The 26,241-nt window shown below is 44.0% G+C and overlaps 1 protein-coding gene across 1 annotated transcript in view; it reads right to left on the bottom strand.

Annotated features, from left to right (window-relative positions):
• The window catches only part of STPG2 (sperm tail PG-rich repeat containing 2), a 556,360-nt gene that overhangs the window by 481,637 nt on the left and 48,482 nt on the right, over positions 1-26,241 (bottom strand). The window contains exons 5-6 of the mRNA XM_090034782.1: positions 25,989-26,104; positions 22,807-22,918 (exon numbers count right to left, since the gene is read on the bottom strand). Of these exons, the coding sequence (XP_089890908.1) occupies positions 22,807-22,918; positions 25,989-26,104 (228 nt within the window). The remainder of the gene's footprint in view (positions 1-22,806; positions 22,919-25,988; positions 26,105-26,241) is intronic.

Here is a 26,241-nt window from a genome sequence, read left to right on the forward strand (position 1 = left end):
CTCTCTCTACTATTGTCTTCTCTATTTTTCTAAAAATGCTTCTATTACTTTTTTCTTAGATATCTGAAATAAGAAATTAGTTATGTTTTAAGTTTACTCTCTACCTCTCCACTGAAATAATGCTCCAATTATGGTCAATTTTAAAACTATATTTCACAAAATATTGTATTAAAAGTTTCCTAACTGTAGTGATGTAAGATTGAACATCTTTTTTAATGATATATCTGCTAGTTAGCTGCAAAATTCTTCAAGTAAGCTTATATAACTTTATAAACATCTGTTTTGACACCATATCTACATTGTAAGGGATTACTTTTTACAGTGCATTTTATCCACACAGACCACAATTAAATTGGATTAAGTGAAATTATCACTATGAAAATTAGCCGAGATGAAATTCACTTATCTGGTCACACACAAAGGTACTGGTACCACAATATAATATGTTGTTTAAAACACTACATCATATAATTCCAGTAAAACACTTTTATAAATGATTTCCTAGTTTTAAAATGTTATAAAAACTTGAATTCCATTCACTAATTTAAAGAGCATGGGTTCCTCTTAGAATGGAGTTTTCTTGTGACTTTATTTTCTAATTCTATGAATATGAACAATTATTGAGATTCTTAATATATAAAAACGTCTGGCGTTTGGAGGAGGCATAGTTTATTGTTACTTATCCTTGTGCATGCATCTCATCCCCCTGAAGAAATACAGAAATGCTTCAACCTGAGCTTTCTTGTTTGATTTTTTATACTCCAAAGTACTTTAACAATTCCTTGAAGAAACAGGAAGGGTTTTGTCATATAGAATGCCAGCTGGTCTGGCAAGTTGGAGCCTAATGTAAAATGAAAGAAGCAAGATATTAAACAGCAAACACAAAATTTTTAAATGGGATATTTCTATTCTAATAAACATAGTTATATTAGTAGGTGTATTTCTTGCTTAAGTGGTGCATGCTATGCTTGAAAACCACTGAAGTTCATTACTTGAATGAATGAATGAAGTCAAAGAGTGCTAAGGTTCAAAATCTATATGCAAGGTGTCGAACATAAATTCTGTAGAGGGGATGCATTCTCTAGGAATAAAGAAAAAATATGGAATTCAAAATATCTAGGACCTTGCTGACCCAATAAGAATTCTACCACTATCTATTGCCACTATCCTTTTCACTGAGATCTTAATAGATGGCAACAAAGAAAAGCCTTGGCTGAATCAAAAGTGAAGAGAAGTAGTACTCTAACAGTGTATAAAGTTAATGAATATGTTACAGTTTTCATTTATTTGTAGTTTAAAGCACTAGTAAATAATTGGTTAATCTCTGGTGCAGCTCCAGTGACTGAAAGTTTAAATTTAATCCAATGGATACATGCATTGTAAATTACTGGGAAAGGGTTTAACATGTATCTAATACATTCAGCTAAAAGTAAGTTGATTCAATCTTTAAAAAAAACACTAATAGCTAAAGATTATTATTAGGAGACTGGAAATTTTTATTCCTAGCTCTGTCCATTATTTAGTATGTTAACTTTGAGAAGCCATTTACCATACTGTTCCTTGGTTTTCTTACCTGTAAGTGGAAAAAATAATCATAGCACAATTGTTTTGTAAGACTTGCTACATTAATATTTGTAAAGTACTTTAACAACTTAATATGAAAAGGTACTACAGAAGTGCCAAGTATTGTTACCACCAGATGCATGCTTTTTCAGGTTACACGTAAGAGGACCTTTGGCTGGATTCAGGCTAAATAGTACGTGTAAGAATTCCAATACAGCTAATCACACAGTGGCTCTGAATAACATGAAAAAGGATACCGTAGCACCGTTAAAAAGTCTCTTACTTTCTACAGTATAATAGTATTATGGCTTCAGCAATAGTCAGTTAACGTTATGTGCATCTTATATTAGCTGTTTTGTTCACATTTTTAAGAATCCATATAAAACTAAACAGACTTTTAAGATTTTTTGTACATTGTGGATTTCTTGTAAAGGGAGATAAAAGTATTTATACTCTTTGGGTGCATCCAGATGAGCATGCATGTGCCTCTGCAGAGTCTCAAAGCCCTTTGAGATGCTGCAAGAGGCATGTTCAGGAACAAAAAAACATTCCCTATGCTGCAAATTTGCAGCACAGGGGCAAAGTTAGACCCTGGGGGATGGGACCAGGCAGGGCAGCAATCCGGGGGGGCTCAGGGAGCAAGCAGGGATGGGGCACATGGGCCCTGTGGGGGCCCCTTTTGTGGGGAGCTGTAGCCCCTTTTGCGGGGGCAGTCCATGAGCAATGCAGAGTGGGGCTATACCTTGTGCGGGGCAGGGGACCCACTCCTCCTGAGCAGCCCTGTCAACACAGACCCCCACAATCCACCCACATACTCCACCAGCCCCCACATCCCTCCACAGCCACCCACACCCCCTCCCTTCACCCTACCTGACTTCTACAAACCTCACATCCCCCCAGCACATGCCCTACATGCTCAGCTGCCAGACAGGATGAGACCTGCTGGCAGAGGCGGTGACTGCAGGGGCAGCTGTCCCCACATCCTGGTTACTGATGGAGTCACAGGGAGCTCTAACTGCTCTATGGTAAGAAAACCAAAGGCAAACAGCAAAACATATAGGTATTTAGAATTCATTTTATTATGATAATAGAGACACTGGTAGGCTTCCAAATTGTTTTAACACTGCACAAAGGCCAACTCTGCAGCCACACCCTTTGGGCGTGTCCACACATGCAAACATGTGCATTTGCAGCAACTCAAATAAAAGCATGCACATTTGAGCCGGACTTTTTGCCTCAGTGCACATGTTCAGACATGCACTTTGTTGTGGAGCAAATTCTGCCACTAGGGGCAAAATAATCCTGCCTGGCTCCTCCTGGATCTTCAGCCAGAGGGAGCTAGAGCCCGGGGCCAGCACCTGTGCTGTCCCCAGAAGTATAAAAAGCTGCCCTGTCTGGGCCCCAGCAGTATAAAAAGCCACTCTGGCAAGTAGCTCAGGGCTACTAGCTCTCAGGAGCTTCTTGGCCCCGGCTAATTGGTACCTGAGGACACCACCCCTTGAGCCAGCTGGACTGCTGAAGCAGCTCTGAGAGTTTCCTGCCCACTGCAGCAGTCTGGCAGTGGGGGCTGCTGCCTGGCTGTGACCTGCTGTGCACCTGCCACACTTGGATGGAGACTGCAGAGCCAGTAGAGGCATCTGTCCCTCTGGACCAGCCGCCAGTGGACTGCAGTTGCAGGGATGGCCTTTGTGCGGCACTACTGCCATTTGTGCCACCTACCCCACCATCTGGGTAGCTATCACCCGGAACATGTTCCAGGTGTGGTGCCCTGCTTTGAACTGTCAAAGCATGTCCTCCTGGCCCCATTTGGCCAGGAGGTCAGCCACAGCCAGTTGGGTCCAAGCTACCACCTCTGAGCAGGCAGGGTCCTGCCACTGGCCTCCCTAGCAGGAATTCTGGTATTCCCTATTGGAAAACTGAAAAATCCCTGATAAAAAAAATTCCCAAAATCACTCTCTAAAATACCCCCAAATCCATGTTCCTCCACAAGTAAAACAAAAAGACCACTATAAAGAGAGAAAGAGAAAGACAGTGATCAGTTGGACAATGTTTTATTGATATATCTACAGTGTTAAAGAAAGTCTCTTATCATAATAATAAAGTGAACTCTACAGGTTTCATGAACTCATGAATACATATTTTGCTACCCTCCCACAGGGCGATGGCCCCCACATAAGGGTTACAGACCCCCAACATGGGGTTCAGCACTTACACAAGGGGTTCAGCCCCCACACAAGGGGTTCAGCCCCCCAAAAGGGGGTTCACCCCCACACAAGGGGTACGGCCCCCCAATGGGGGCCACATGGCCCCCGCAGGGGCTACCACCCCCCCGCAAGGCCCACATGCCCCACCCCAGCCCCCAATTGCTGCCCTACCTGGCCCCATCCTTCACCAGCTGCTGCAGCCCCCCCAATGGCTGCCCCACCCAGCCCTACCCCCTCACTACCCCAGATCTCCCCAATGGCTTCCCCACCCAGCCCCCACCCCCCCAATTTGCACCCCCAGGCCTCCAAGACTACCCCCACAACCCCAGGCACCACCACTTAAAAAAAAACCCAGAAAAAGAACAGAAAAAAATGGGGAAAAAAGCCTCTGCTTACCTGAGAAGCAGGGGTGGGCGGGTTCTGGGGCCTCCTGGCAGAGCCCCCCCATGCAGCACAGGACAGCGGAGGGGCAGGAGGGCTCAGGCTGAGGCTGCTGGGGCTGTCAGCCTGCCCCGCACTGTGCGGGCAGGGCCCCAGGCAGCAACACAGCAGCTGCAGCTTCAACTGCTGGTAAGTGCCAGGGTTTTTTTGGGGAGGGTTAAGTATGGGGTGGGGGACAGAGATGGGGAGGCTTGGGGAGACAGGGCCAGACAGGGCAGGAGGAGAGGGCTGGGGGGCTGGCAGGGGTCAGGGCCAGCCCCGGCAGGGGTCAGGGGCCTTGGGGAGTCTGGTGGGGAGAGGGGCCAGCCCCAGCAGGGGTCAGGGGTCTTGGGGGGGGCTGGTGGAGGGAGGGGCCGGCCCCAGCAGGGCTCAGGGGGGCTGGCAGGGGTCAGGGGGGCTGGGGGAGTGGGCAGGGCTGGCAGGAGTCTTCCCCACAGTCCCTTCCCCCCTCCTCCAGCCCCTTTACTCACCGGCACCAGCTGAAACACGCAGCCTAGCTGGCTGCATGTTTCAACACTAGGGGGAGGGGCAACCATAGAGACACTCTAGCAGCCAGAGTGTCTCCATGGAGGACAAAGCCTCTGGTTGCCTCAGAGTAGTTGGGGATCATGCCCTGCCCCGCTTTTTTATACTTTGTTTTTTTAGACCCCTGGATATCCAGTGGTCTAATTTTCTCCCAGCACTGCAAGTTTGCAGCACAGGGAACATTTTTTTCTTCCCGTATGTGCCTGTTGCCCTGCCTGAAAGGGGTTTGAGGTGGGGCAACAGGCATGTGCGCACTCATGTGGATGCACCCTTTGAGGGTAAATACTGCTGTTTTTGCTTAATATATATCCAGGACTGGAATGTTAGCTACATTTCATAGATGGTTTACTATCTTTTCTAGCAAAGCAATGATTAAGAGGCCTCAATTTTTTAGCCTGAGGCCACAAAAGCTCTTCAAGATCCAGTGACTCCAATATAAACAAGTTTGACTATTCTCTTCTACAGGAAACCACTGACATTACACAGAAGATGAAACTTATTGTACATGGTTGACTGATTTATAACAAAGGATTTCACTGACTTACACTACAAGGACACCTAACACCAGTGTGGCAAAACTGAAGGAAAAAGAAAGCAAAGAAAGACTTGATTAATTCTGCACTTTGAAGGTCTTATAAGTAATGGGTAGATAAATAATCTACCACAGAAAGTTGAAAATATGCCCTTTGTGTTTAAAAGAAATTAAGATAAACACTGATATTACTATAACGTTATATGTACAAGCTACTCTAAAGGAGACTCCACCATTCTTTAGTTAGATCACTGGCCCACTAAGGACTTATAAATTTATTAATGTGAATTATTTAGGACTCAAATCAAATCTGGTCTTTCGGCACTAATAAGTGCTTTAGTATTCTTCATAACATTGAACTATCCTCAAAATGTCTAATTACAGCTCTAAAAGTATAGTAAATGCCATCATCCCTAAAAAAATAATATTCAAATTATGTCAAGACCAATAAAAGAAGTATACAAAAACCTGTTAATGTTAGGATTAAGATTTCTATGCAACTTGAATTCTGACTCCCTCTGTATGTGTCTATCTGATGTATAGTAGACTTCAATTTATGCCAAACTACCTCTTTTGCTTCAGAGTATTCAATTTCTTCACTGAATGAGGCAGTTGTCTTTTCTACACTACCTCATTCCTTGTACAAGCATACATCATTCACCAATCATTCTGTTCATAGTGCAACTCAGAGCCCGGAGAAAACAAACATGTACTTGTGTAATTAAAGAATGATCTAGAATGTTCAACAGGCACAAAAGTTTGGCAAAGTATAAAGGCATCTGAAAATGGGACTCTGAAAACAGAGAACACTTGAGCAAGCCTGAGCTAAGCTATAGAATCGCTACCTCTTCATATTTCCATCCTAGTACCTAGCAAATTTCACTAAAATTCCTTTTAAAAAAAATCTTCTTTGACAAACATCAAACAAAGGTGTGCATGCAGTTTAATTTCATATTATCTCCATGCAGAAATAACTTATTACACACATTAACACTAAAAAGTGACTTTCCTTTAGTCTTACTAACAAGAATAACTGAATCCTCAGTTCTTTGTCATGCTGTGAGGCCTTGAAGTCAGAATATGGTATCTAAATAAATGTTGGTTAAAAAAAAAAATCACTAGTGATAATGGAGGGAGGGGGAAAAAACCCTTCCCTTCTCCAAGGAGTTTCTTTTTCAGTGCTGACTCCAAGTAATGGTGCCATCTAGTGATATTTTGTGTGATAATGTTCATTTATCCCAAACAACTGCAAAGCAATTTTATTCAACTCTTGTCCAAAAGCAAATGAGTTAATATTTCAAGTAGCTCACTGAAGAAATTTCTTAAGAGAAGCATCATAACCTATTTATGGGAGTATCAGTGCAGAAACAGCTTTATAGGGCTTTCCGTACCTGTATTTATAAAACAATTTAAACCTCTGTACATGCTATTCAATGCTTAAAAAATTGCAAATTCTAAAGTGATAAATATTTCTTTTTTTACCAGTTTTGTTACAACTAGAATAAACTTGTATGGATATACATGTGTTAGTACACCTTAGTAGTTACATACTGATTTAATGTCATGTGTTGAGCCTTACTATACTATAGAAAGTTTATACCATAACAAACTCAGTTATTAGGGAACGTCAGAGTCAAAGTTGTCCATGCAACTTAATTTAGCCCACTCGTGTTTATAAATTATGACAGCCTTGCCCAATGTTACACAGCAGGCCTGTGGCCAAGCCAGAGATAAAACTCAGCTTACTTGGCTCACAATCCCATACTCATCTCTCAAATCGGGGTGTCAAATGTATGGACAGATTCAGTCCACAAAGTTGCTCCACCTGGTTCACTGTGCTTCTGACAGACCAGGGAATGTGGTGGCAGGGATAGCTGTGGGACAGGGTCAGCCACAGAATCCAGAACCCCATTAGACATGGCCATCAACAGCAATGGGTTGTGGAAGGGCGGTGCCAACATAGCCCTATTCACCCTATGCACCATATGGTCTGTATCTGCTTCCCCACCACCATCACCACTTCCTCTATCTCTGCCATGGCAAGTGGGCACTTGCTCCACTGCCTTGCCATTGTCCCCAGGCCTGCTGCTTGTCCCTCCACTGCTGCAACCACTACCCACACCACCTCTGCCACAGATCCAGGACACAAAAAGTTCTATGGTCTAAATCCAGATACTGTATTCTATTGCTTTCTTACCTAACATAGTGGTTCTCAACCTTTTTAGACTTTGGGCACCCCTCACTTGACTTGAGGCACTGCTCCATAATTTTTGTGAATCGAGCCTCATTCCCTCCCCCTCTCCCGCCCCCACAGTGCTTGCCTCCTTGCAGAGGGGTTGGGGTAGTGGGGATGGGGCAGTGGCCAGGCACGGAAGAGCCTGAGCCTGCGCTTACCTCCTCACACCTCACATCACCCTTTGAAAGATCTCATGGAATCCCAGAGTGCCCTAGCACCCTTGTTGAGAATCACTGGCCTAATAATATGAAACACCAGTGTTTTAACCATATAATCATGGGGTGCATCTACACATATGCATTACTGCAAGAGTTGGCTAATTAGCTCCACAGTAAAGCATCACCATCTACATGTGCACTGGTATTAAGGTGCAGTAAATTTATTAACTTCACTGTAAGAAAGTCCTGTTGGGAAAATGGTTAGTCCCCAACAGTACTTAACTCCGCCGAAACATATGTGCAGACAGTGACAAGAACTGGCTGGGGCAAGAGAGTGCTAAAGTGAGAAGGCTGCCTTCCACCTAGCCCCGACCTTTAGAACCCTTGTGTCCCCACCAGCCCTGACACTGCCCAATGCCGCCATCCGGAGCCCAGGGCTGACCCCCTGAGCCTGCTATCACCACGGGACTGCTCCACTCCAGCTCAAACTGCTGCTGTCCTGGGCACATGTGCAGATGCTGCACCCAGGAGCAATTAACTCCAGCCTGAACTGCTCCAGAGTTTATCGCGCTTTACTAATTTCACATGTAGATGCACCCATGGTGTAACGGCAAACATACCATTGATATAAGTACTAAAACTCTACACTTTCTGACACAAGGGATTAAAAACTCAATGCTACCTAGTGCTTTTTTTTCTACATAAAATATTTTCATTTGTGCTAGGTACATTACATTACAGTCATGCTCCAGTTATTTCAGATTTATTTAAATTTCCCCCAAGAGTTTTTTCTATTAGTTCAGAAGCATATTATGGAAAAATCTGATACTTCCTCCCTTAAAATTTATTCCTACTTCCTTTTCAGGACATCATTGTGATTACTGACAGCCAGACAAGGAACAAGTATGACTGAATAAAAAAGGCTGGAATTCAACCTTTTTATATTTTATTTTTATAAACTTTTCATTGTTGACATAAGCAAAATAAAAAATAAGAGATTATAATACATAGCAGTCCAAAATATCTTCCAAAATTTTTTAAATATGTTTGGTGAGACATTCAAAGTATTACTTTGCACAAAGATAACTTATCCTTCAGCATCTTTGTTTTATTTTGCCTTTAAATTAAAAAGGAATAATATAACCTGAGATAAAATACATTATAAGGATGGTAGCTTTATCCCACATTAAAGCATTCTAACTCCTGCAGAGTTAGGGTTCATCTTAAAAGAAACCCAAGCATATTAAGCTATGGAAATTCAAAATTAGGACATTAAAAAGAACTTACAGTGTTTACTCAAATATTAGATGAGGTCATTCCCCTCCAATCAACATAGGGCTGGGGGGCTAACCCTGTCTTACATCTGCATACAAGGAAACTGCATTAAATACATTGCCTATCTTTGAACTGCTGCTAAAGCATGTGGTCAGTAATGGAAACCAACTATGAAGTTGATTAAATACAGCCAATACTGATCATGACTATAAAAAAAACATGGCCCATATGGGGCAAACATACTGATGGGAACTTTTTTTGTGTGTGTGGCCCTTAAAAAAAATGGGTAATTGCTCCACCAGGAGGAAATGAACACTGGGCCTAGAGATTCTGCAATACCAGGCTAGCACTTAGGCTGAGATGCTGATGGAAATTTTTTTTAAAACACATTTTATTAAAAACATGCTTATCTCCCTACACTTACAAAGATACACATATTGAACACCCTTGTTTTACCAAGACTTCATTGCACAGAACAAACTACATATCAAAAACATACGGCTATATATATTAAACCCTTAAACAACATACATCAGCTTCCCACAAAAAAACAAATCCTTACAGAAACATTTTTCTTCATACAGAACCAATAAAAAACTGTTACCTCAGTAACCTGAAACTCCATCCTTCCCACCAATCTCTCTTTTAATTTAATGAAGCAAGTGTGTCCAGTCCTTTTTCTTCACATCTCCACCTCTTCCTCTTTCATCTCTTCCTTGTCCCAATCAATGTAGCATATCACTTCACGCAGCCCCAGCTTCAGACACTCTCTTTCAGTAAAAGCCAACCCCTTCAACACCCAGAAGTTTCTTACTTTCCATAAAGTAGTTTTAACACATGCTAATAAAGTCCTTAATAACATTTTCTCCAGTCTCTTTGGTATAAGTTCATACAGTACCATTTCCCACACTAATGCCAGGTTTATTATGGTGACACTCAAAAAGCTGCAGAACTTTTCCCACATCCCCTTTGCATACATACATTCCCAAAACACATGTTCCACTGTTTCTTCTTCCCTGCACTTCTCCCTTGGGCACCTTGATGAACTTGTCAAGCCCCATCTGTGTTGCACTTCTCTCACCAGCAAGATATTTCTTACAACCAACCATGCTAAGTCAGCATGATCACCTTTTAGTAGTTTACCCACGACCACTTCCCACACCCTTTTCACTTGTCCTTCTGTAAAGTTTCCCAGCAGTACCATCCTGCTTCTCTCCTTTACCACTTTCATCAATTTCTTATGATCCTTCAGACCTCCAACCCTACTTTCCCTATTTTATACCTCTCTTGCTTCTTCCCCCTCTTCGTTACCTCCTGGCTCATCTGTGTGAAGTATGTAAGTGAGATATGCAATTTCAAGTCCAGCAGCCCCCATTACTCCCCTTCTGCCCCCCCACAAATCTCTCCTACTTTGTACAACTCTAGCCAGCCTCTCTCTTTTGGCATTCCAGAATATTTCCATCTGTACTTTTGCTATCTGCCGCCAAGTCAGTGGGAATACAATTCCCATGTATAGAATAATAGGCAGGAGCACAGCTTTAAATACCACTCCTTTTCTGGCAAAGGACAGTGTCCTTCCAGACCATAACCAAAGTAGCTGCTGTAGTCTTGCTGTCACCTTTTCCCAGGTTATATTACCTTTTCCTTGAGTGTCTATCGGGATCCTAGCACTCTGATTTTTCTCTTATTTGAAGGCCCAACTTCTTCAAGTCCCTCCCATTCCCCAGTCCTATTATTGTGCTTTTTAACCTATTTAATTTAGTCCCTGTCACTTCTCCATACTCTGAAATATGCTTTAGCATCCCTTCCATTGAAAGTCTATCTCTGACTACTACATTTATATCATCCATGTATAGTACGTATTTTACATACCCCACCCCCAGTATCTTAACTCTGTTTATGACCTTGTCTTTTGAACATGTGTTTTGGGAATGTATGTATGCAAAAGGGATGTGGGGAAAGTTCTTATTCTTTGTGCTAACATTTCCATGCCACACACAAATAGTAGTGGTGATTGGTGGTACCCCTTGTCTCACCCCTGTATGGATTGTAAAGGTCCTGCTTAGGTGCCTGTTACTTTGGACTTAACTCTCTGCTCCTCTATACAATACCCTATCCAACATATACATTTCTCTGGGAATCCCATTTTTCCTAGCACCTTCAACATGTAATCATGAGGCACTCTTGTCATATGTTTTTTCTTAAATCAAGGTTTGTTATAGCTGTGTTTGTTTTCCTCTCTTGGATGTGGGACAGTGTATTTCTGATCACTCTGATCACTTCGGAGATCCTCCTACCTGGTACTGTCACATGTATTATCTTCTGGAGGCTTTTCCTTATCTTCAAAGCCACTGTCTTGGCCATTAACTTATAATCTACTATATTAAGGAGAGTAATCAGTCTCCAGTTTTTCAGGAATCCCTTCTCCCCTTTTTTGAAGAGTAAAATCACAATGCCTCTTGTAAAATCTTTCCCTGCCTCTCCTGTTTCCACTGTTTTCTCAAGCACTTCCACTATATCCCTCCCTACCCATGCCCAAAACTTCCCATAAAATTCCATAGGAAATCCATCTGCTCCTAGAGATTTACCTCTTTTAAAGAGGATTTTTAAACTCTCCTCTATTTCCTTTAAGGTTTTAAGCTTATATTTTCTCCCTTCTTTGCTTCCTCCTTCTCCATTTTCTCTTCAATCTCTTCTAAAAAATCCTTTGTCTTCTTCCTGCCTATATCCTTCTTGTGGTATAGCTCTTGGTAAAATCTTCTCATCGCCTTCAATGCTTCCTCCTGTTTTTCTACCTGGACATCACCTTTCTTCTGCACTCCTTTAAGCTCTTCTTTTGCAGCCTTCATTCTGGCAGAAAAGTTTCAGGACCACTCTTCATTTTCTCCCACCTACGGTCCTTGTGCTAACAACATTTTCTCTCTGGGCTTTCTTTTAAACGAGGTTTTTAACTCTTGCCTTGTTTCTTCTAGCTCTTTTCATACCTCTCTTCCTTCTCCAGCTCCCTTTAGTAGCTTCCTGCATCTTTCTTTGCAGCTGTCTTAGCTCTTGTTCTTTTCCCTGAACATCTTTGCCTTTCTTGCCTGAAGAATTCTCCCATCCTCTTCTTCACTATGATCCACATTATCTGGTATTCCCAAAATACTTCAGTGTTTGCCACCCCTCATGCTGTCTTGTGTATGCCTCACATATCTCTTCATCTTGTAGCAGCCACACATTTATCTTCCATAGTCCCTTCCCTCTCATAAGGCTCTTACCAAGATTCTTTTCCACATTCAGCATTTGGTGATCACTGAAAGCCATATGTATGGTTTTCTTTCTTCCTTATTCTTATTTCTTTTGATACAAGTACAAAGTCAGTTCTTGATTCGTTCTTTCCACTGGGGTCTGTTCTAGTGAAAATTTTTACCCAGCCCATACATCTCTTAGTGACTCTTCTTTTATTATATTTGTTAACAGTCCAGATGAGCTGTCTAAAGCTGTGTTTTCTTCTCTTGTTCTGTTGCCCACTTTGAATATACAATTGAAATCTCCTGCTATTATGTGTAGTCTCCCTCCGACCATGTAAACCATCAGCTTTCTAAACAGTGAATTCCTTCCCTCCCTCTCCAATGGTACATATACATTAAAAAATTCTAATTCTGTTCCTCTGACTAATAATATCATTCTTTGCAATTTGCCACCGATGATATCTTCCACCTGCTTTGCTCCCAGCTCTGGGTTCTTGAATAATATTGCCACCCCGTGTGAAGAGGCAGCAGGGAGAAATACACAACTCCCAGGTGCAGAAGGGTCTGAAAGAAGAAGAAATGAGGGAGCCAGAGAGCAGCGATTCCAGAGCAGCGGTTCTGTGATGCTGGGACAATCTGTGGAGAAACTGGGTGGAGCAAGGGGGGCCTGCGAGAAGCCCCAGAGCAAGAGGGGGCCGCGAGAAGCCCCAGGGAAGTCAAGGAGAGGGCAAAATCACAGCAGGGCCCAGGTCAAAACCACGTCAGTACCATCTGCGAAGTTTGGGCTGTGGTGTAGGGGAGGAAAAGGAGCCACAGATAGCGTCCCCTGGCACCAGGGCGCATAAAGTGGGCAGCCTCCCGCTAATTACACAATTAATTAATCAATTAAGATCAAGGCATGGCAGGCGAGTAAGCAGGCGGTTGGCCCATAACAGGAGGGCGGAGTCACCAATAGAAGGGCTCCGGTAGCAATACTCCTGTCACACCTTACTTATTTCCAACACTGGTTCAATCTATTCCTATCTTTTCCTTGTTACGATACTCCTGACATTAAGTGAAACTATTGCCAATGCCATTTATGCTTGTTTTAAAATGAGTGTACCTTCCCCTTTAAGGTTTGTCTATGCTACTGCTCAGGGTGATTAACTGCTTCCCCTCCCTCACTCACATTCCTGTACCCTTTGCAAGCTGCCAGATCACTTTCACACTTAGGAAAGCTTGCATATTCCTGCCTTCTCATCATTTCTCACCTTCTGGTCTTCAGAGGCATTAGCAGCAGGAAACTGCTCTCTGGCTCTTCCTCTGACTCATCTCTGTCATCAGGTTTCTTCCTCCTGATCTTCAGCCCCTGCATTTTCTTTCTTTTCCTAGTCTGTCTCTCTTGTTCTTTCTCTTGCTCCATCTCTACTTTTGTTGTCTACAGAATGTCTTTCTTCTTCCCCACCTCCATGTCTGAGATGTTTGCTGTTTCTGCCTTCCCTTCCATCCCATCTCCTATCTCCTCCTGTGCTTCCTCAAACACAAAGGCCTCTTACAGACATACAGCAAGGCTGCTACAACATGCTGTAAATCCAGTGTGTCAGAGCAAACTCAATTGCTGGAGTGCAGAAATTGTGCTCCAGCAGCCTCCAGTGTCACGTGTATTAGCATACCTGAGCTGATACATGGAGGCAGAAGTGCTTTAAACTAAAGCTCATTCAATGAGCTTTAGTTCAAAGTGCCCCACCACCATTATTCAGCTTGGGGACACTGATGCATATGATGCTCGGGCACTTTTAATTTAGCATGGCTCACTAATTAAAGCTTCCCCTCCCAACTCCCAGAGCACATCTATAAACACCCAAAGATTTTGCCCCCCTCCTCTGGTTCACCGTCCTGAGGGGTTTCTTCCATTATTTCTACCTCAGTGTCCAACTCTTCCTCTCCTCCGCTCTCCTTTTCTGGGTTTTGCTGTTCCGCAGGGGATCTGACTATACTTGCAAAGGCTTTGGGGCACCTACAATACAAGTGTCCCTCTCCCTTAAAAACAGTGCATTTTAGGGACTCCTGGCAATCTGCTGCTATATACCTCATCCCTTCACATCTGTACCACAATGTGTGGAGACAGTGTGCAGACAGGTGCCCCACCTTTCTGCATTTGCTGCACCATTTTGCTTACCAGTAGTACATTTTAAAACCTTTGGTGTGCACTGGTCTGGCACACTGATGGGAGGTGCAGCACACCCACCTGGGCTCCATTCATCTACTTGTAACACTACTCATGGTCTCCAAGACCTGTCCAGATGCCATATTTGCCCCTTTCTTTGTCTAACAACATGACCCTTTGGATGTACTTTTCCATCCATCTTTCTATGTCTTCTGCTTCTAGTAAATCCATGTACATTTAAACTATAATCACTTTTTCTCTTGACTTTTCCCCTGCTAGGAACTTTATCCCTCTTAATTCCTCCCTCCCACATTTCTCTGCATATTGCTTCCAAAAGATCCCATACCCTTCTCCATCTACGCAAGTCAATTCCCAAATCTTTCAATACAAGAAAGCAATCTGGCTGGCAGTGGTGGCACGGTCAGTGGCAGAAGTGTGGTGGTGGTAAGTGTGGAGCTGCCATAGGCAGCCATGGAACTGTTGTCGGTGGGGAAGGGGGTTGCGAGTGCCGACCACTGTTCGACAACCACCCACAGACACTGTGTCCTTGGTGGCCAGCAGCGATCACGGATCGCCTAGATTAGAATTTTTGTTTTTCACTTTTTCCTTCATACTGCTGCAGTGGAAAATAAAGGTTGTTTGTGATAAGGGCCAGAAATTACACCTAAATCGGTTTACGTGATCAGCAACCCATTTAAACCTGTAACACAACAGATGTTCAAAATAAAAGGATTTAAGTTAACTCACAGTCCCCTGCCATCCCAGGAGGCTTTGCACTTCCCCTGCAAACAGCCCTTGCAGACTGAGTGGGCTAGCCTTGGCCCAAACTATCTGTTCCAGCTGAGCAGGAAGGTGTGGCCTCCCTCCCCCACTCCACCCCCAGTTTCTGGCCTGGGCCACTGCAGGCATGGGGCCTCATTTCTGGAATCAAAAGTGAATGTCTGTTCACTTGTTTATCAGTTCAATCTACACAGCTTAGACTAACCTGTGAAGACTGAACTGATTCAGCCTCAGGCTTTTTGACTATCTGTACCTACCCTGTATAGCTAACTGTCCTTTCCTCTATATTAACATACTTGGATTTCTTTTGGTTTAACCTAAACTTTGAATTTCCTGGTCTTATAGTATACAGAATAAGTACAATTACAATTAGGGGTGCACTGATAGAGATTTTGGGGGCCAACACCGATAGCCGGTATTTAAGGAGGCAAAATCAGCCGATGCCGATCCAATATCCAATAAAGCTGCCTCCAGGTGGTAAGTCTGTTGTGGTGGAAGGGGAGGGAGGAGGGAAGGAGTATGGGGGCAGATCAATACCCGACACAGTGAGGGAAGGAGGGGGCAGGGGCCAGGTGCTGCCCATGGGGGTGGGGGCACAGGACAGAGGCACAGCTCATGGAGGGAGAGGCAGCTCCTGCTGCTACCTGCACCCCAAAAGGGTGGGGGGGTGGCCCCAGGATCAGTGCACAGCAGGGAGAGCTGGGAGCAGAACTGCGGTGAAATCTGGGGTGGCTGCAGCCCCTCCCAGCGTGCCAGTGCCCACTGAGCCCAGCCCCCTCTGTGAAGAGCCACACAGTGTCAGCTCTAGCCTGCCCCGCCCCACAGGGATCTGGGGGGCACACGCCCACCCACCCTCCTGGGGTGCAAGCAGCAGCAGGAACTGTACCCCCCAACAAGCTATGTCTCCATCCCACACCCCTGCCCGACCTGGGCATCACCTGCTCCTGCCCCCTCCCTCACTGTGGGGGCCTTGATCTGCCTCCCCATGGCCCTTCCCTCCCCTTCCAACTTACCAGCTCAAGGCAGCTTTCCACACTGTTGGCTCTGCTCCATGCTGCACACAGCATGGGCATCTATCAGCCTCATTGGGCTGACATACAATACAGCAAATTTTCTTTATATCAGTAACAATCTGACAGCAGACTGGTGTATCGGTGTACCTCTAATTACAATGTTCATGTCATGAATATTACATTAAATTATTAATATGTACTCTCAACTTTTACTATCTTAATAAAGATTTTATCAGAGATTTTATATTTTAATTAAAAATTGCACACATGAACCAGAAACCAAAAGAGTATGCCATCATGAAACATTTAATCTGATTTGAAGATATTACGTAGTTATACCATCATAGGGCTAAAAGGAATAATCTAACCCAGCCCCTTGCACAGATGTAGAGTTCACCATGCCTAAACCATCCCAAACAATTTTCTTTCCACCAAAACTATTGTGAAGCTGGTTATTCCTGGTTCCCAATTTGTGTCACTGATTTTTCTTCTCTATGGGTCTTGTTCGATGTTACCCTTGGTACAGGACCCCTTGGCACGTGAGATCTACTGCCTATTTGGAGTGAGGATTCAGGACGTGAAACGGATGCTCCAGACCGTAATCCAGCCCACCCATTATTACCCCATGGTCCTAGTCCACGTGGGCACTAATGATGCGGCCAGGAGCACCCCTGATTGCCTGATGGAGGACTACCACGCTCTGGGGCATGTGCTGAGAGAGATGGGCGCACAGGTGGTTTTCTCTTCTATCCTGCTGGTGAGTGAATGAGGCAGACGGTATGAAATGTGCATCACGGAGACCAACTGGCAGCTACAGGAATGGTGCTTCGAGGCGGGCTTTGGCTTCCTCAGCCATGACTGGCACATCACGACGAGAGACATGCTGGGATGGGATGGGCTCCACCTTTCCCCTAAAGGTAAGCGTGTGTTCTCTTCTAGGTTGGCGGACCTCCTCCGGCAGGCTTTAAACTAGGCTCATTGGGGGAAGGGGACGATGAGGGCGGAGGAAACATCAGAGTTCCAGACCAAACAACACCCACAACTACGGCCCAGCCTAGACGAATGAGCGAAACGAGCAAACAGGTAAGCAATGGGGGCCAGGGCAATGCTGGGACTAGGGGGGCAGTAAACACATCCACGGGAGGCCTCAAATGCCTCTACAAAAACGCTCGTAGCATGGGAAACAAGTAGGAGAAACTCACCCTCCTGATGGCTGACCCCAGCCCGGACATAGTGGGGAGCACGGAAATGTGGTGGGACTCTACACATGACTGGGTGGTGAATGTCAAGGGCAATAGGTTGTACAGGAGGGACAGGATAGGAAGGAGAGGTGGGGGCGTGGCACTCTATATCAAGGAGGAATACACATCTTTGTTAATTAACAAGGTGTCAGAGGAGGGGCACTCTGAGGTGCTTTGGGTTAGAGTACAAGGCAGTCGAGGGGTGAGAGATTTAACGGTGGGAGTCTACTACAGACCTCCCAACCAGGGAGAAGAGCTTGACCAGGAATTCTTAGGTCAGCTCACAGAGGTAGTGAAGGCTAAAGATGTGGTAGTCATGGGGGACCTGAACTTCCCGGATATCTGCTGAGAGGAGCAGTCAGCCAGGTCTGACCGCTCACATAGGTTCTTAGACACAGTGCAGGACCTCCATCTAACCCAGGAGGTGCACACCCCACCAGGGGGGACACCTTGTTGGACCTAGTGCTTGCCACAGGTGATGACCTGGTGAGGGGGCTGCGGGTGCTCGACCACCTGGGCGACAGCGATCATCACCTGCTGGAATTTACTATCCAGAGCAAGGTGGCAAGGGCATGCAGTAAGGCAGCAACCCTAGACTTTAGAAGGGCAAACTTCAGCGACCTAAGGATAGTCGGGGATGCGCTGAGGTCCCAGAGGGGAGGGGAGCCAGATGTCCAAGGAGAGTGGTTGCTCCTTAAAGAGGCGATCCTCCAAGCACAAAGGAAGGTAATCCCAAGGAGGATCAAAGGGAGCAGGAGAGCACACAAGCCTCCATGGCTCACCAAAAGCATCTGAGAATGTCTCCTTGCTAAAAAGGAGGTGTATACCCAAAGGAAGGAAGGGGTCATCACCAGGGATGACTATTCTGCAGTCACTTGGGGTTGTAGGGGGGCAGTTAGGAAGGCCAAGGCAAAGATGGAATTAGGACTAGCTTCTCAGATTAAGGACAGTAAGAAGTCCTTTTTTAAATACATAGGGGGCAAAAAGAAGGTCCCGGGTAACGTGGGGCCCTTGCAGGACGCGTTGGGAAATTTGGTCGTCACACCAGAAGACAAAGCTAACATGTTTAACGATTTCTTTGCCTCTGTCTTCCTAAGTAGGGACCAGAGCAGCCACCTCCCTGCTGGGCCCCCCTTGGGCCCAGGGGAGGCACACCTGGGCCAAAGGTTAGCGTGGAACTAGTTAGGGGGCTTCTGGAGGGGCTGGACATGTTTAAGTCAGCCAGCCCGGACGATTTCCACCCTCGAGTCCTTAAGGAATTGGCCAAGGTCATTGCAGGGCCCCTGGCACGGCTCTATGAGCACTCATGGTGCTCTGGTGTGGTCCCAGAGGACTGGAAGAGGGCCAACGTGGTTCCAATCTTCAAAAAGGGGAGGAAGGAGGACCCAGGAAACTATAGGCCAGTCAGTCTTACCTCGATCCTAGGCAAGCTGTTTGAGAAAATTATGCTGGCACACATCCATGAGAGGCCAGCTGGGGACTGCATGCTTAGGGGCAACCAACACGGGTTCATCAGTGGCAGGTCCTGTCAGACCAACCTGGTGGCCTTTATGATCAGGTTACCAGTTCATTAGATGCAGGGGTAGCAGTGGACATAGTCTTCCTGGACTTCTGGAAGGCATTCGACACTGTCTCTCACCCCATTCTCATTAAGAAACTGGGGGACTATGGTGTCAACGCCCACACAGTCAATTGGGTCGCCAACTGGCTGGAGGGCCGCACCCAGAGGGTGGTAGTGGATGGGTCCTTCTCAACCTGGAAGGACGTGGGCAGTGGGGTTCCACAGGGCTCAGTCCTCGGGCCCGCACTGTACAACATCTTCATCAGCGATTTGGATGAGGGGGTAAAAAGCACCCTGTTCAAATTTGCTGATGACACTAAGATGTGGGGGGATGTGGGCACATTAGAAGGTAGCATCAGGCTTCAATGAGACCTAGACAGGCTACAAGGGTGGGCAGATGTGAATAGGATGGGATTCAACATAGACAAGTGTAAGGTGATGCACCTGGGGAGGAAAAACCAGCACCAAACCTACAGGTTGGGGAACTCCCTCTTGTCAGCACGGAGGCGGAAAAGGATCTTGGAGTCATAATTGACTCCAAGATGAACATGGGCTGGCAGTGTGGGGAGCCAGTTAGGAAGGCCAACTGCACCTTGTCATGCATCCACAGATGCATCTCAAGCAGGTCCAAAGAGGTGATCCTCCCCCTCTACGCAGCACTGGTCAGGCCGCAACTGGAGTACTGTGTCCAGTTCTGGGTGCCACACTTCAAGAGGGATGTGGACAGCATCGAGAGGGTCCAGAGGAGGGCCACTCGCATGATCAGGGGACAACAGGGCAGGCCCTATGAGGAGAGGCTACAGGACTTGAACCTGTTCAGCCTCCAAAAGAGAAGGCTGGGGGGGGGATCTAGTGGCCTTTTATAAACTAGTCAGGGGGGATCAGCGGGCATTGGGGGAGTCACTGTTCCCCCGTGCACCGCCAGGAGTGACCAGGAATAACAATCACAAGCTGGCAGAGGGTAGGTTTAGGCTAGATATCAGGAAGCACTACTTCACGGTCAGGGCGGCTAGGATCTGGAACCAACTTCTAAGAGAGGTGGTCTGGGCTCCTACCCTGGGGGGTTTTAAGAGGAGGTTGGATGAACATCTTGCTGGGGTCGTTTGACCCCAGTACTCTTTCCTGCCATGGCAGGGGGTCGGACTAGATGATCTACTCAGGTCCCTTCCGTCCCTAGAAACTATGAAACTATGAAGCAAGTTAAACACACTAAAACACGAATGTTCATACATTACAATGTGAAGACTGGTGCCAAGGGTACTCTGAATGGTTTTAAGGTAGGCCTCTTTGGGCAAAGAGTATCTCCAGTTGGTTTCCTGAATGTCAGCTGCCCCACCATCAGAATCCAATGAGGTTGGGGGCTGAAAAAGCTATTTGTTGGGCATGCCTCCCATCCCCACACTATGCTGGAGCCTTCCCAGTTTTAGCCTCTATCTGGTAAGGAGGCTGGAAACCTAACAAACAGCTTTGTTGGGCTCCCATCCCACCCAACCCCTCCCAGCTGCATGGCAGCCTTGCCAGTTCAAGGCTCCAGTACAGTAAGGCGGCTCAGACTAGCTCCTGTGCCATGCTGGTGTCACTCCCAGCCTCTGCAGTGAACCCAGACCCTTGAACCAGCCCCCTATGCAAGCCCAGGGCTGAGATCCAAAAATCAGTTGTTAATAAATTCTGTACGAGATGAATATCACCCGTGCTGATATGAAGCCACAATGATGATTCATTTTTATCCCCTGCCGTCTTTGCCAGCACAACTGCTTTTTCTAATATTCCAGAGCCTATGATTTACCATTGCCAACTAATACTCTACACAGTAAGCACAGCAGTCATCTGAACAGGACATTTTAACAGGCCATACTTCTTTTCATAGGACATCCACTATTTTCCTCCTACAGCTGAAGATCATAAGATTCAGTTTAGTCTTTATAAATGTGATTTTTGTTCAAAGCTCTGTAATCACTAAATCATGAAAGGCATCATCTCTTTGAAGGACCCTATCCTAACCAATGCCCAGATGTACAGTTATTCCTGCATGGACTACCACTGAATTTAAAGGACTGGGGACTAAACCTCACTCTGCTTTTATGCACTTACTTAATATTATGTGTGGATAAATGTTTTCAAGTTGCGGTTGTGAGGTATTAATTTCCCTATCAGTTACAGCTTGAGATGATCCCAGATGAGAAACTATGACTTGCAGCAAATCAAATCTTCATGACATGATCTCATTACTTCAAGAGATCATATCAAACAGCTTTTACAGATTTATGTCTATACTAACAGTAGCAGCAAGGAAGCCCAGAGCAGTGATGCAGTGGTCTTAGTGATAATAGCCTTAATCTGAAACGTTGTTTCAATATAAACAGCCCATTTTCTTCTCAGAACAGTGGCTAAATATAGACAAATCCAAAATTACAGACTAAAGTTCTACATAATTGTATGTTACTTGAATATTAACAAAAGTAGCAAAGCCTCCCTGTGTCCATGCTTTTCATCTGCACAAAATCATTGTTTGTCCCATTGTTTTTAAAAACTCTGTTCCCTTTCATTTAATAATTGCTCTGAGTCTGAGGACAACCCACCCAAGTAACTCTGGCATTCAAATCCTCTTAACACAAATTCTTTTTCTTTAATAAATCCTAGCTCAACTGCATTTGTAAAATTCTCCTTCCCACCTTTACAGTTCTTTATTCTCTAGACACAGGTTTTCCCCCAAAGACATGAAGGATGTATTGAAAATTCAAGTCTAAAAAGAAAATGGGGGATGGAAGTCCTGCTGCAAATAGGAATGTTACCTCACGAAAGAAATGCATGTCTAGGCTGTTAGAACATATAGCTTTGAAACATACAGCAATTTCATTAGCTGCTACCCAGCTGTGGACAAAAATGGGATTTTGCAGCACACATATGCTATCATCATATCGCATGAGTAGTATTAAAGAACTCAGTCAAATATAAAAACGAAGCCATGTCAATCCACATAAAGCAGTCAAGAAATTTTCTACCTTTTGACCATTTTTACTGTAGTTTCTAGTGGAATAATTTTTTATATGTACAAGAAATCTCTATCAAAAGTAAAAAATTTGTTTATGTGCAACCAGTGAATATATGTTTCTACTGAAATGGAAGCAGAGTATATATGGACATTTATAGACTAAATAAAGTAGAGAGAGAGAACACAAGCTTCCCAAGTTCACAAGCCCAAGTTCACTTCAGATGCCATTTAATTGCTATTAACAATTAAAGAAATGTTAAAGTGCATTTATAATTTTCAAAATAATCTGCAGAAGTATAAATAAAGAATGTAAGCAAATAAAGAAATAAAGCAAATACACATACTACGGACAAATTGTTTAGCTTAATACAACTGTTTTTAACTCAATTTTATTTTTCATTCTATAGATACCTCTGGGGCTCAAATATTTTGCAATATAAAACAAAAGATTTTGAAAAGTCTATTTATTCATTTCAGTACTTCAAAGAAAGACAAAAATAGCAAAATATGCTTTCCAAATTAATCCTTAAAAAAAGCATATTTATATTGTTGATTTGTGGGGTGAATATAGATTATTAAATCATTTAATTTGAGATTTAACATGCCATTCCAGAAAGAAGTGTAAACACACTCTATTTCATAATTCCTATTAATGAAAACAAAACTAATCTGTTCCTTCAAAAAATACTGTCTGTTTTAAGGCAATTTTTGTGGATAAACAAAAATATCAAATGTAAGAGCAAGAAATTCAGGAAAGAGGCCTCTGATTCTTGATTCATAAAAGCATTTTTATATTTTAGTATGAACTACAACCAGGTTTTTTTCTGTCTATACAAGCTTCAAGTCCCAGGGTTTCAATCCCACAATAAATTATTTTTAAGTACTAGAAAATAGCTGAATTGGCATTACCTTCTTTTCTTCCTGTAATACTATTACTTCATGATACCGTGGGATGTAGGGGTCATATTTTTTCTTGTCTTCTTTTTGGATGTTGACATTTTCATAATGTAGTGCACTTTCCCTTTAGAAAGTTTAAAGAAAGATTTATGAGACCTTGGTTTTAAATGCTTGGACATACAAATACACAGAATGAGAGCCTATTTTCTTTCAAGTGTATTACAAACAGCTGCTATATGCAATAACTGATGAAAACCTGGAATGCTCAGCAATGGGAGGTTCTATGCATATTGTAACTGTACAGAAGATTGAGAAATCAGACTTCAATTATTGTAGTTTGCCACTTGTTCATAGTCATTGTGTCATCATCATCCCAGGTTCGCTACAGCAACCATGCAATGGTGAAAAAGGCAAAAAAACAAGAATACAAAAAGGCTGGAAAGGGATTCAATAACAGCAGATATTGGGAGAGCAGATGTAGATCAATCAACCTGTAGATACAGCACATCACTTTTTAGTCAATATACTATGTCTTAAACAATTAGTCTTAAAGCTTCCAAATCTATGATATACTATATGATTGAGGCTCTGACTCAGAAGATCACGCAGTCATACTTTTAATTTTGAGTACATTCTCAAGTACAAGAAACAGACTTCAATTCAAGAAGACAATAAAGTCTGCTTAAATTCTTCTTGTCACAGGGTAACGGCACGATATAGCCCCAAAAGGCAAAAAGGGAACCCTGGGACCCAAAACAAAGCTGGGGAGAGGGGAAGAAGAGAAAAAAAACAATGAGCTCCTTACCTGCAGCTGATGACGCGGAAGAGCCAGAAGTGGCGGGACCCACTTGGCTGATTTTCAAACTATGGCAAGCTGCGATCAATAACGATCGGAGCCAGCGCAGGGGCATAAAGAGCACCCCAAGCGAAGAAGAAGAGGAGGGAGAGAGCTGGAGCAGAGCCAGGAGGGGAGACACTCCTGAGGCCCCGCTCAGAGGCCAGGAAGAGGCCAGCAGCCAGCCACGAGGCTGGAACACATCCCGCAGCTGCAGGAAGGAGAACGCCCAGGGAGAGGCGGTGGATGCCTGGGCTTGTGACGGCAGAGCTGGGTACAAGTATTTGGGGTCAGAGTCAGGTGCTAAGAGCCACCCCGAAGAGAGAGGAGCAGAGGAGGACCCGGCAATCCAGGTGGGATCGGCACAGGTTTGGGGAAGACCCCAGAGTCCATCCCGGCAGGGAACCAAAATACAAGCAGCGAGAGGGGCTGCAGAGCACAGGATTCTGTCAGGTGGGACCACTCGGCGAGGGACCGAGTAAAGAGGGAACCAGAGTGTCCAGGAGCAGTCCCAAGTGGCAATTAGGAAACCATAGCAACCAGCCAGAGGGGTGCTGCAGATAGAATCAAGTTAGGAGAGGATTTTCTCCAGGACAGGGAGTCCAAACTTCGATTTATAGCCCGGGACACTTACAGGTAGTGTTTTCTTTTGAGTTATGTGCTGAGTGGCCCACAGTTGGAGGGCCAGGGAGGAACCCTTAGAAGGATTCCTTAATCAGCTGGATCTAGAGTCAGGACAAGCCTACAGATTTGCCACCAAATACCCCTTGGCATCGCAAGGCGAGGGTCAGGCCCAGGAACCACCAGCAACTCGGCGTGGCTGGGTATTAGGGTGAGGTGGAAGGGAGGGCAGATCCTCGCAGAAGGCCATCACCCCCAAGAGTCCTGACTCCAGATAAGCTTAAGTAGTTGGCCCCTCCACTGAAGTTCACCAGCAAAGTCGTGGCAGGCAAGATAGGGGTGGGGACTACTCCTAAGACCTATCCAGAATAGACAATTCCAGGGACGAGGCGACAGACAAGTCCATACACCAGAGGCTGAGCAGCACAAGACCTGATGTTCAAAGCCCGCCGGTTGCACTTGCTTATTCATGCATTGAACTCAACCCTTAAGCAAGCAGGATTAAGTTCACTGAAAATGTATGGCTACCTTCAATGTTATAAAAGTTTCACTAGAAGCCCTTTTTTTTTTTTTTTAATTAAAATCAACACAGAACCCCATCTGTTTTGCATGTTAAGGGACTACAGACTTAAGTGGTTACGGTCACAGAACAGTAAATGAACAGGAACAAGTTAATTTTTTTAATTGTCACAAGAAATTTAAAAAACAAGTTTCCTTATATAGCAGAATAGCTTAGTTACAACAAAATATGCAAAATAAAACTGAAAATACCTTTCCCCTGCTGTGAATATTACTGCTGACATCAGATGATACTAGCCAAGCACGGAAATTACAGTAATATATTTCTTATCCACTGTCTTACAGTATGCAAGCTTTTAAATTCAATTTGCAGTAGAAGAACATCAGAATATTTGAAGAAATATTGTATTTTATCAAGCCACTGAGCATACAACAAATGGCTGTCACCTAAAACAGACTATTTCTTTTCACTGCTCCAATATGATAGGAAGACCAATAATTTCAACTATGATGTCCCTAATAAAAATATAATTGTTGGATGTAGTAGGGGTAAATCCTCATGTAATGTATGAGTTAATATGTAAGATGGGTGGCAAGCCCATCAATTGGAAATTTAAAATGAAGTTATTAAACAAAATTCAACCTAAGTACACCTACAATGAGGATTTATCCTAAGCTATTTTGGAACTGAACTGATGTTTCCCATCTTCTCTCAAATGAAAATTACCCTAAAGTAGTTTATGCAAACACACATTACAGGGGTGTTCTATTATGCCAAAAACAAGTATTATAATATCATATCATACTTTCAAGCTGTGCAAACATTAAAGGTATGAAAATGCACATCAAAAGTTGCATAAACAATTTTAATTCCCCCTAATAATTACACCATGCAGTAAACATACAAATTAGATAAATGTATTGTAATATCTGTGGTCCCAGATCAGATTAAGCAGATTTTTAAAAACTTGATTATTTTTTTCATTTTCTTTTATGGTGTCCTTTCATGTCAAAGTCAGATCTGTAAATATCTTAAGTGCATTTGCTTATCTTACTCTGCACTCAGTTTTCAGAATTACTGGCATGTACAGGGAAAACCTCTTATAAAATTCAGACAAATTGAAATAATGATAAAATTGAAAGTGAATATGGAAACTAAACATTTGGGGGGGGATTTAATAGCCAAAAATGAAACAGAAACCAGTATGTTTTTACTTACTGAGTTATGTCATACTCCCCTGGTCCAGGACCTTCTTGAGGCTTAAATTCACTGCGTCTTCCAGTTAAATTTCCAAAATGTATTCCTTTATACTTCTTGGAAGAATTGGTAACATCCTGGAAATTAAATAAGCAAAGGCAACTTTAAGTTTGTAAGCCAAATGTTTACCTCATGACTACAAAAGTGTCTAAAGGTGGCACGTTGTTTTACTACCATCTGCAACTTGTTCTATATGTTAATAGAGTTGAAAAAA

Source organism: Crocodylus siamensis, chromosome 2, assembly GCF_052110815.1.
Source record: "Crocodylus siamensis isolate JL-2025a chromosome 2, ASM5211081v1, whole genome shotgun sequence".
Taxonomy (NCBI): Eukaryota; Metazoa; Chordata; order Crocodylia; family Crocodylidae; genus Crocodylus; species Crocodylus siamensis.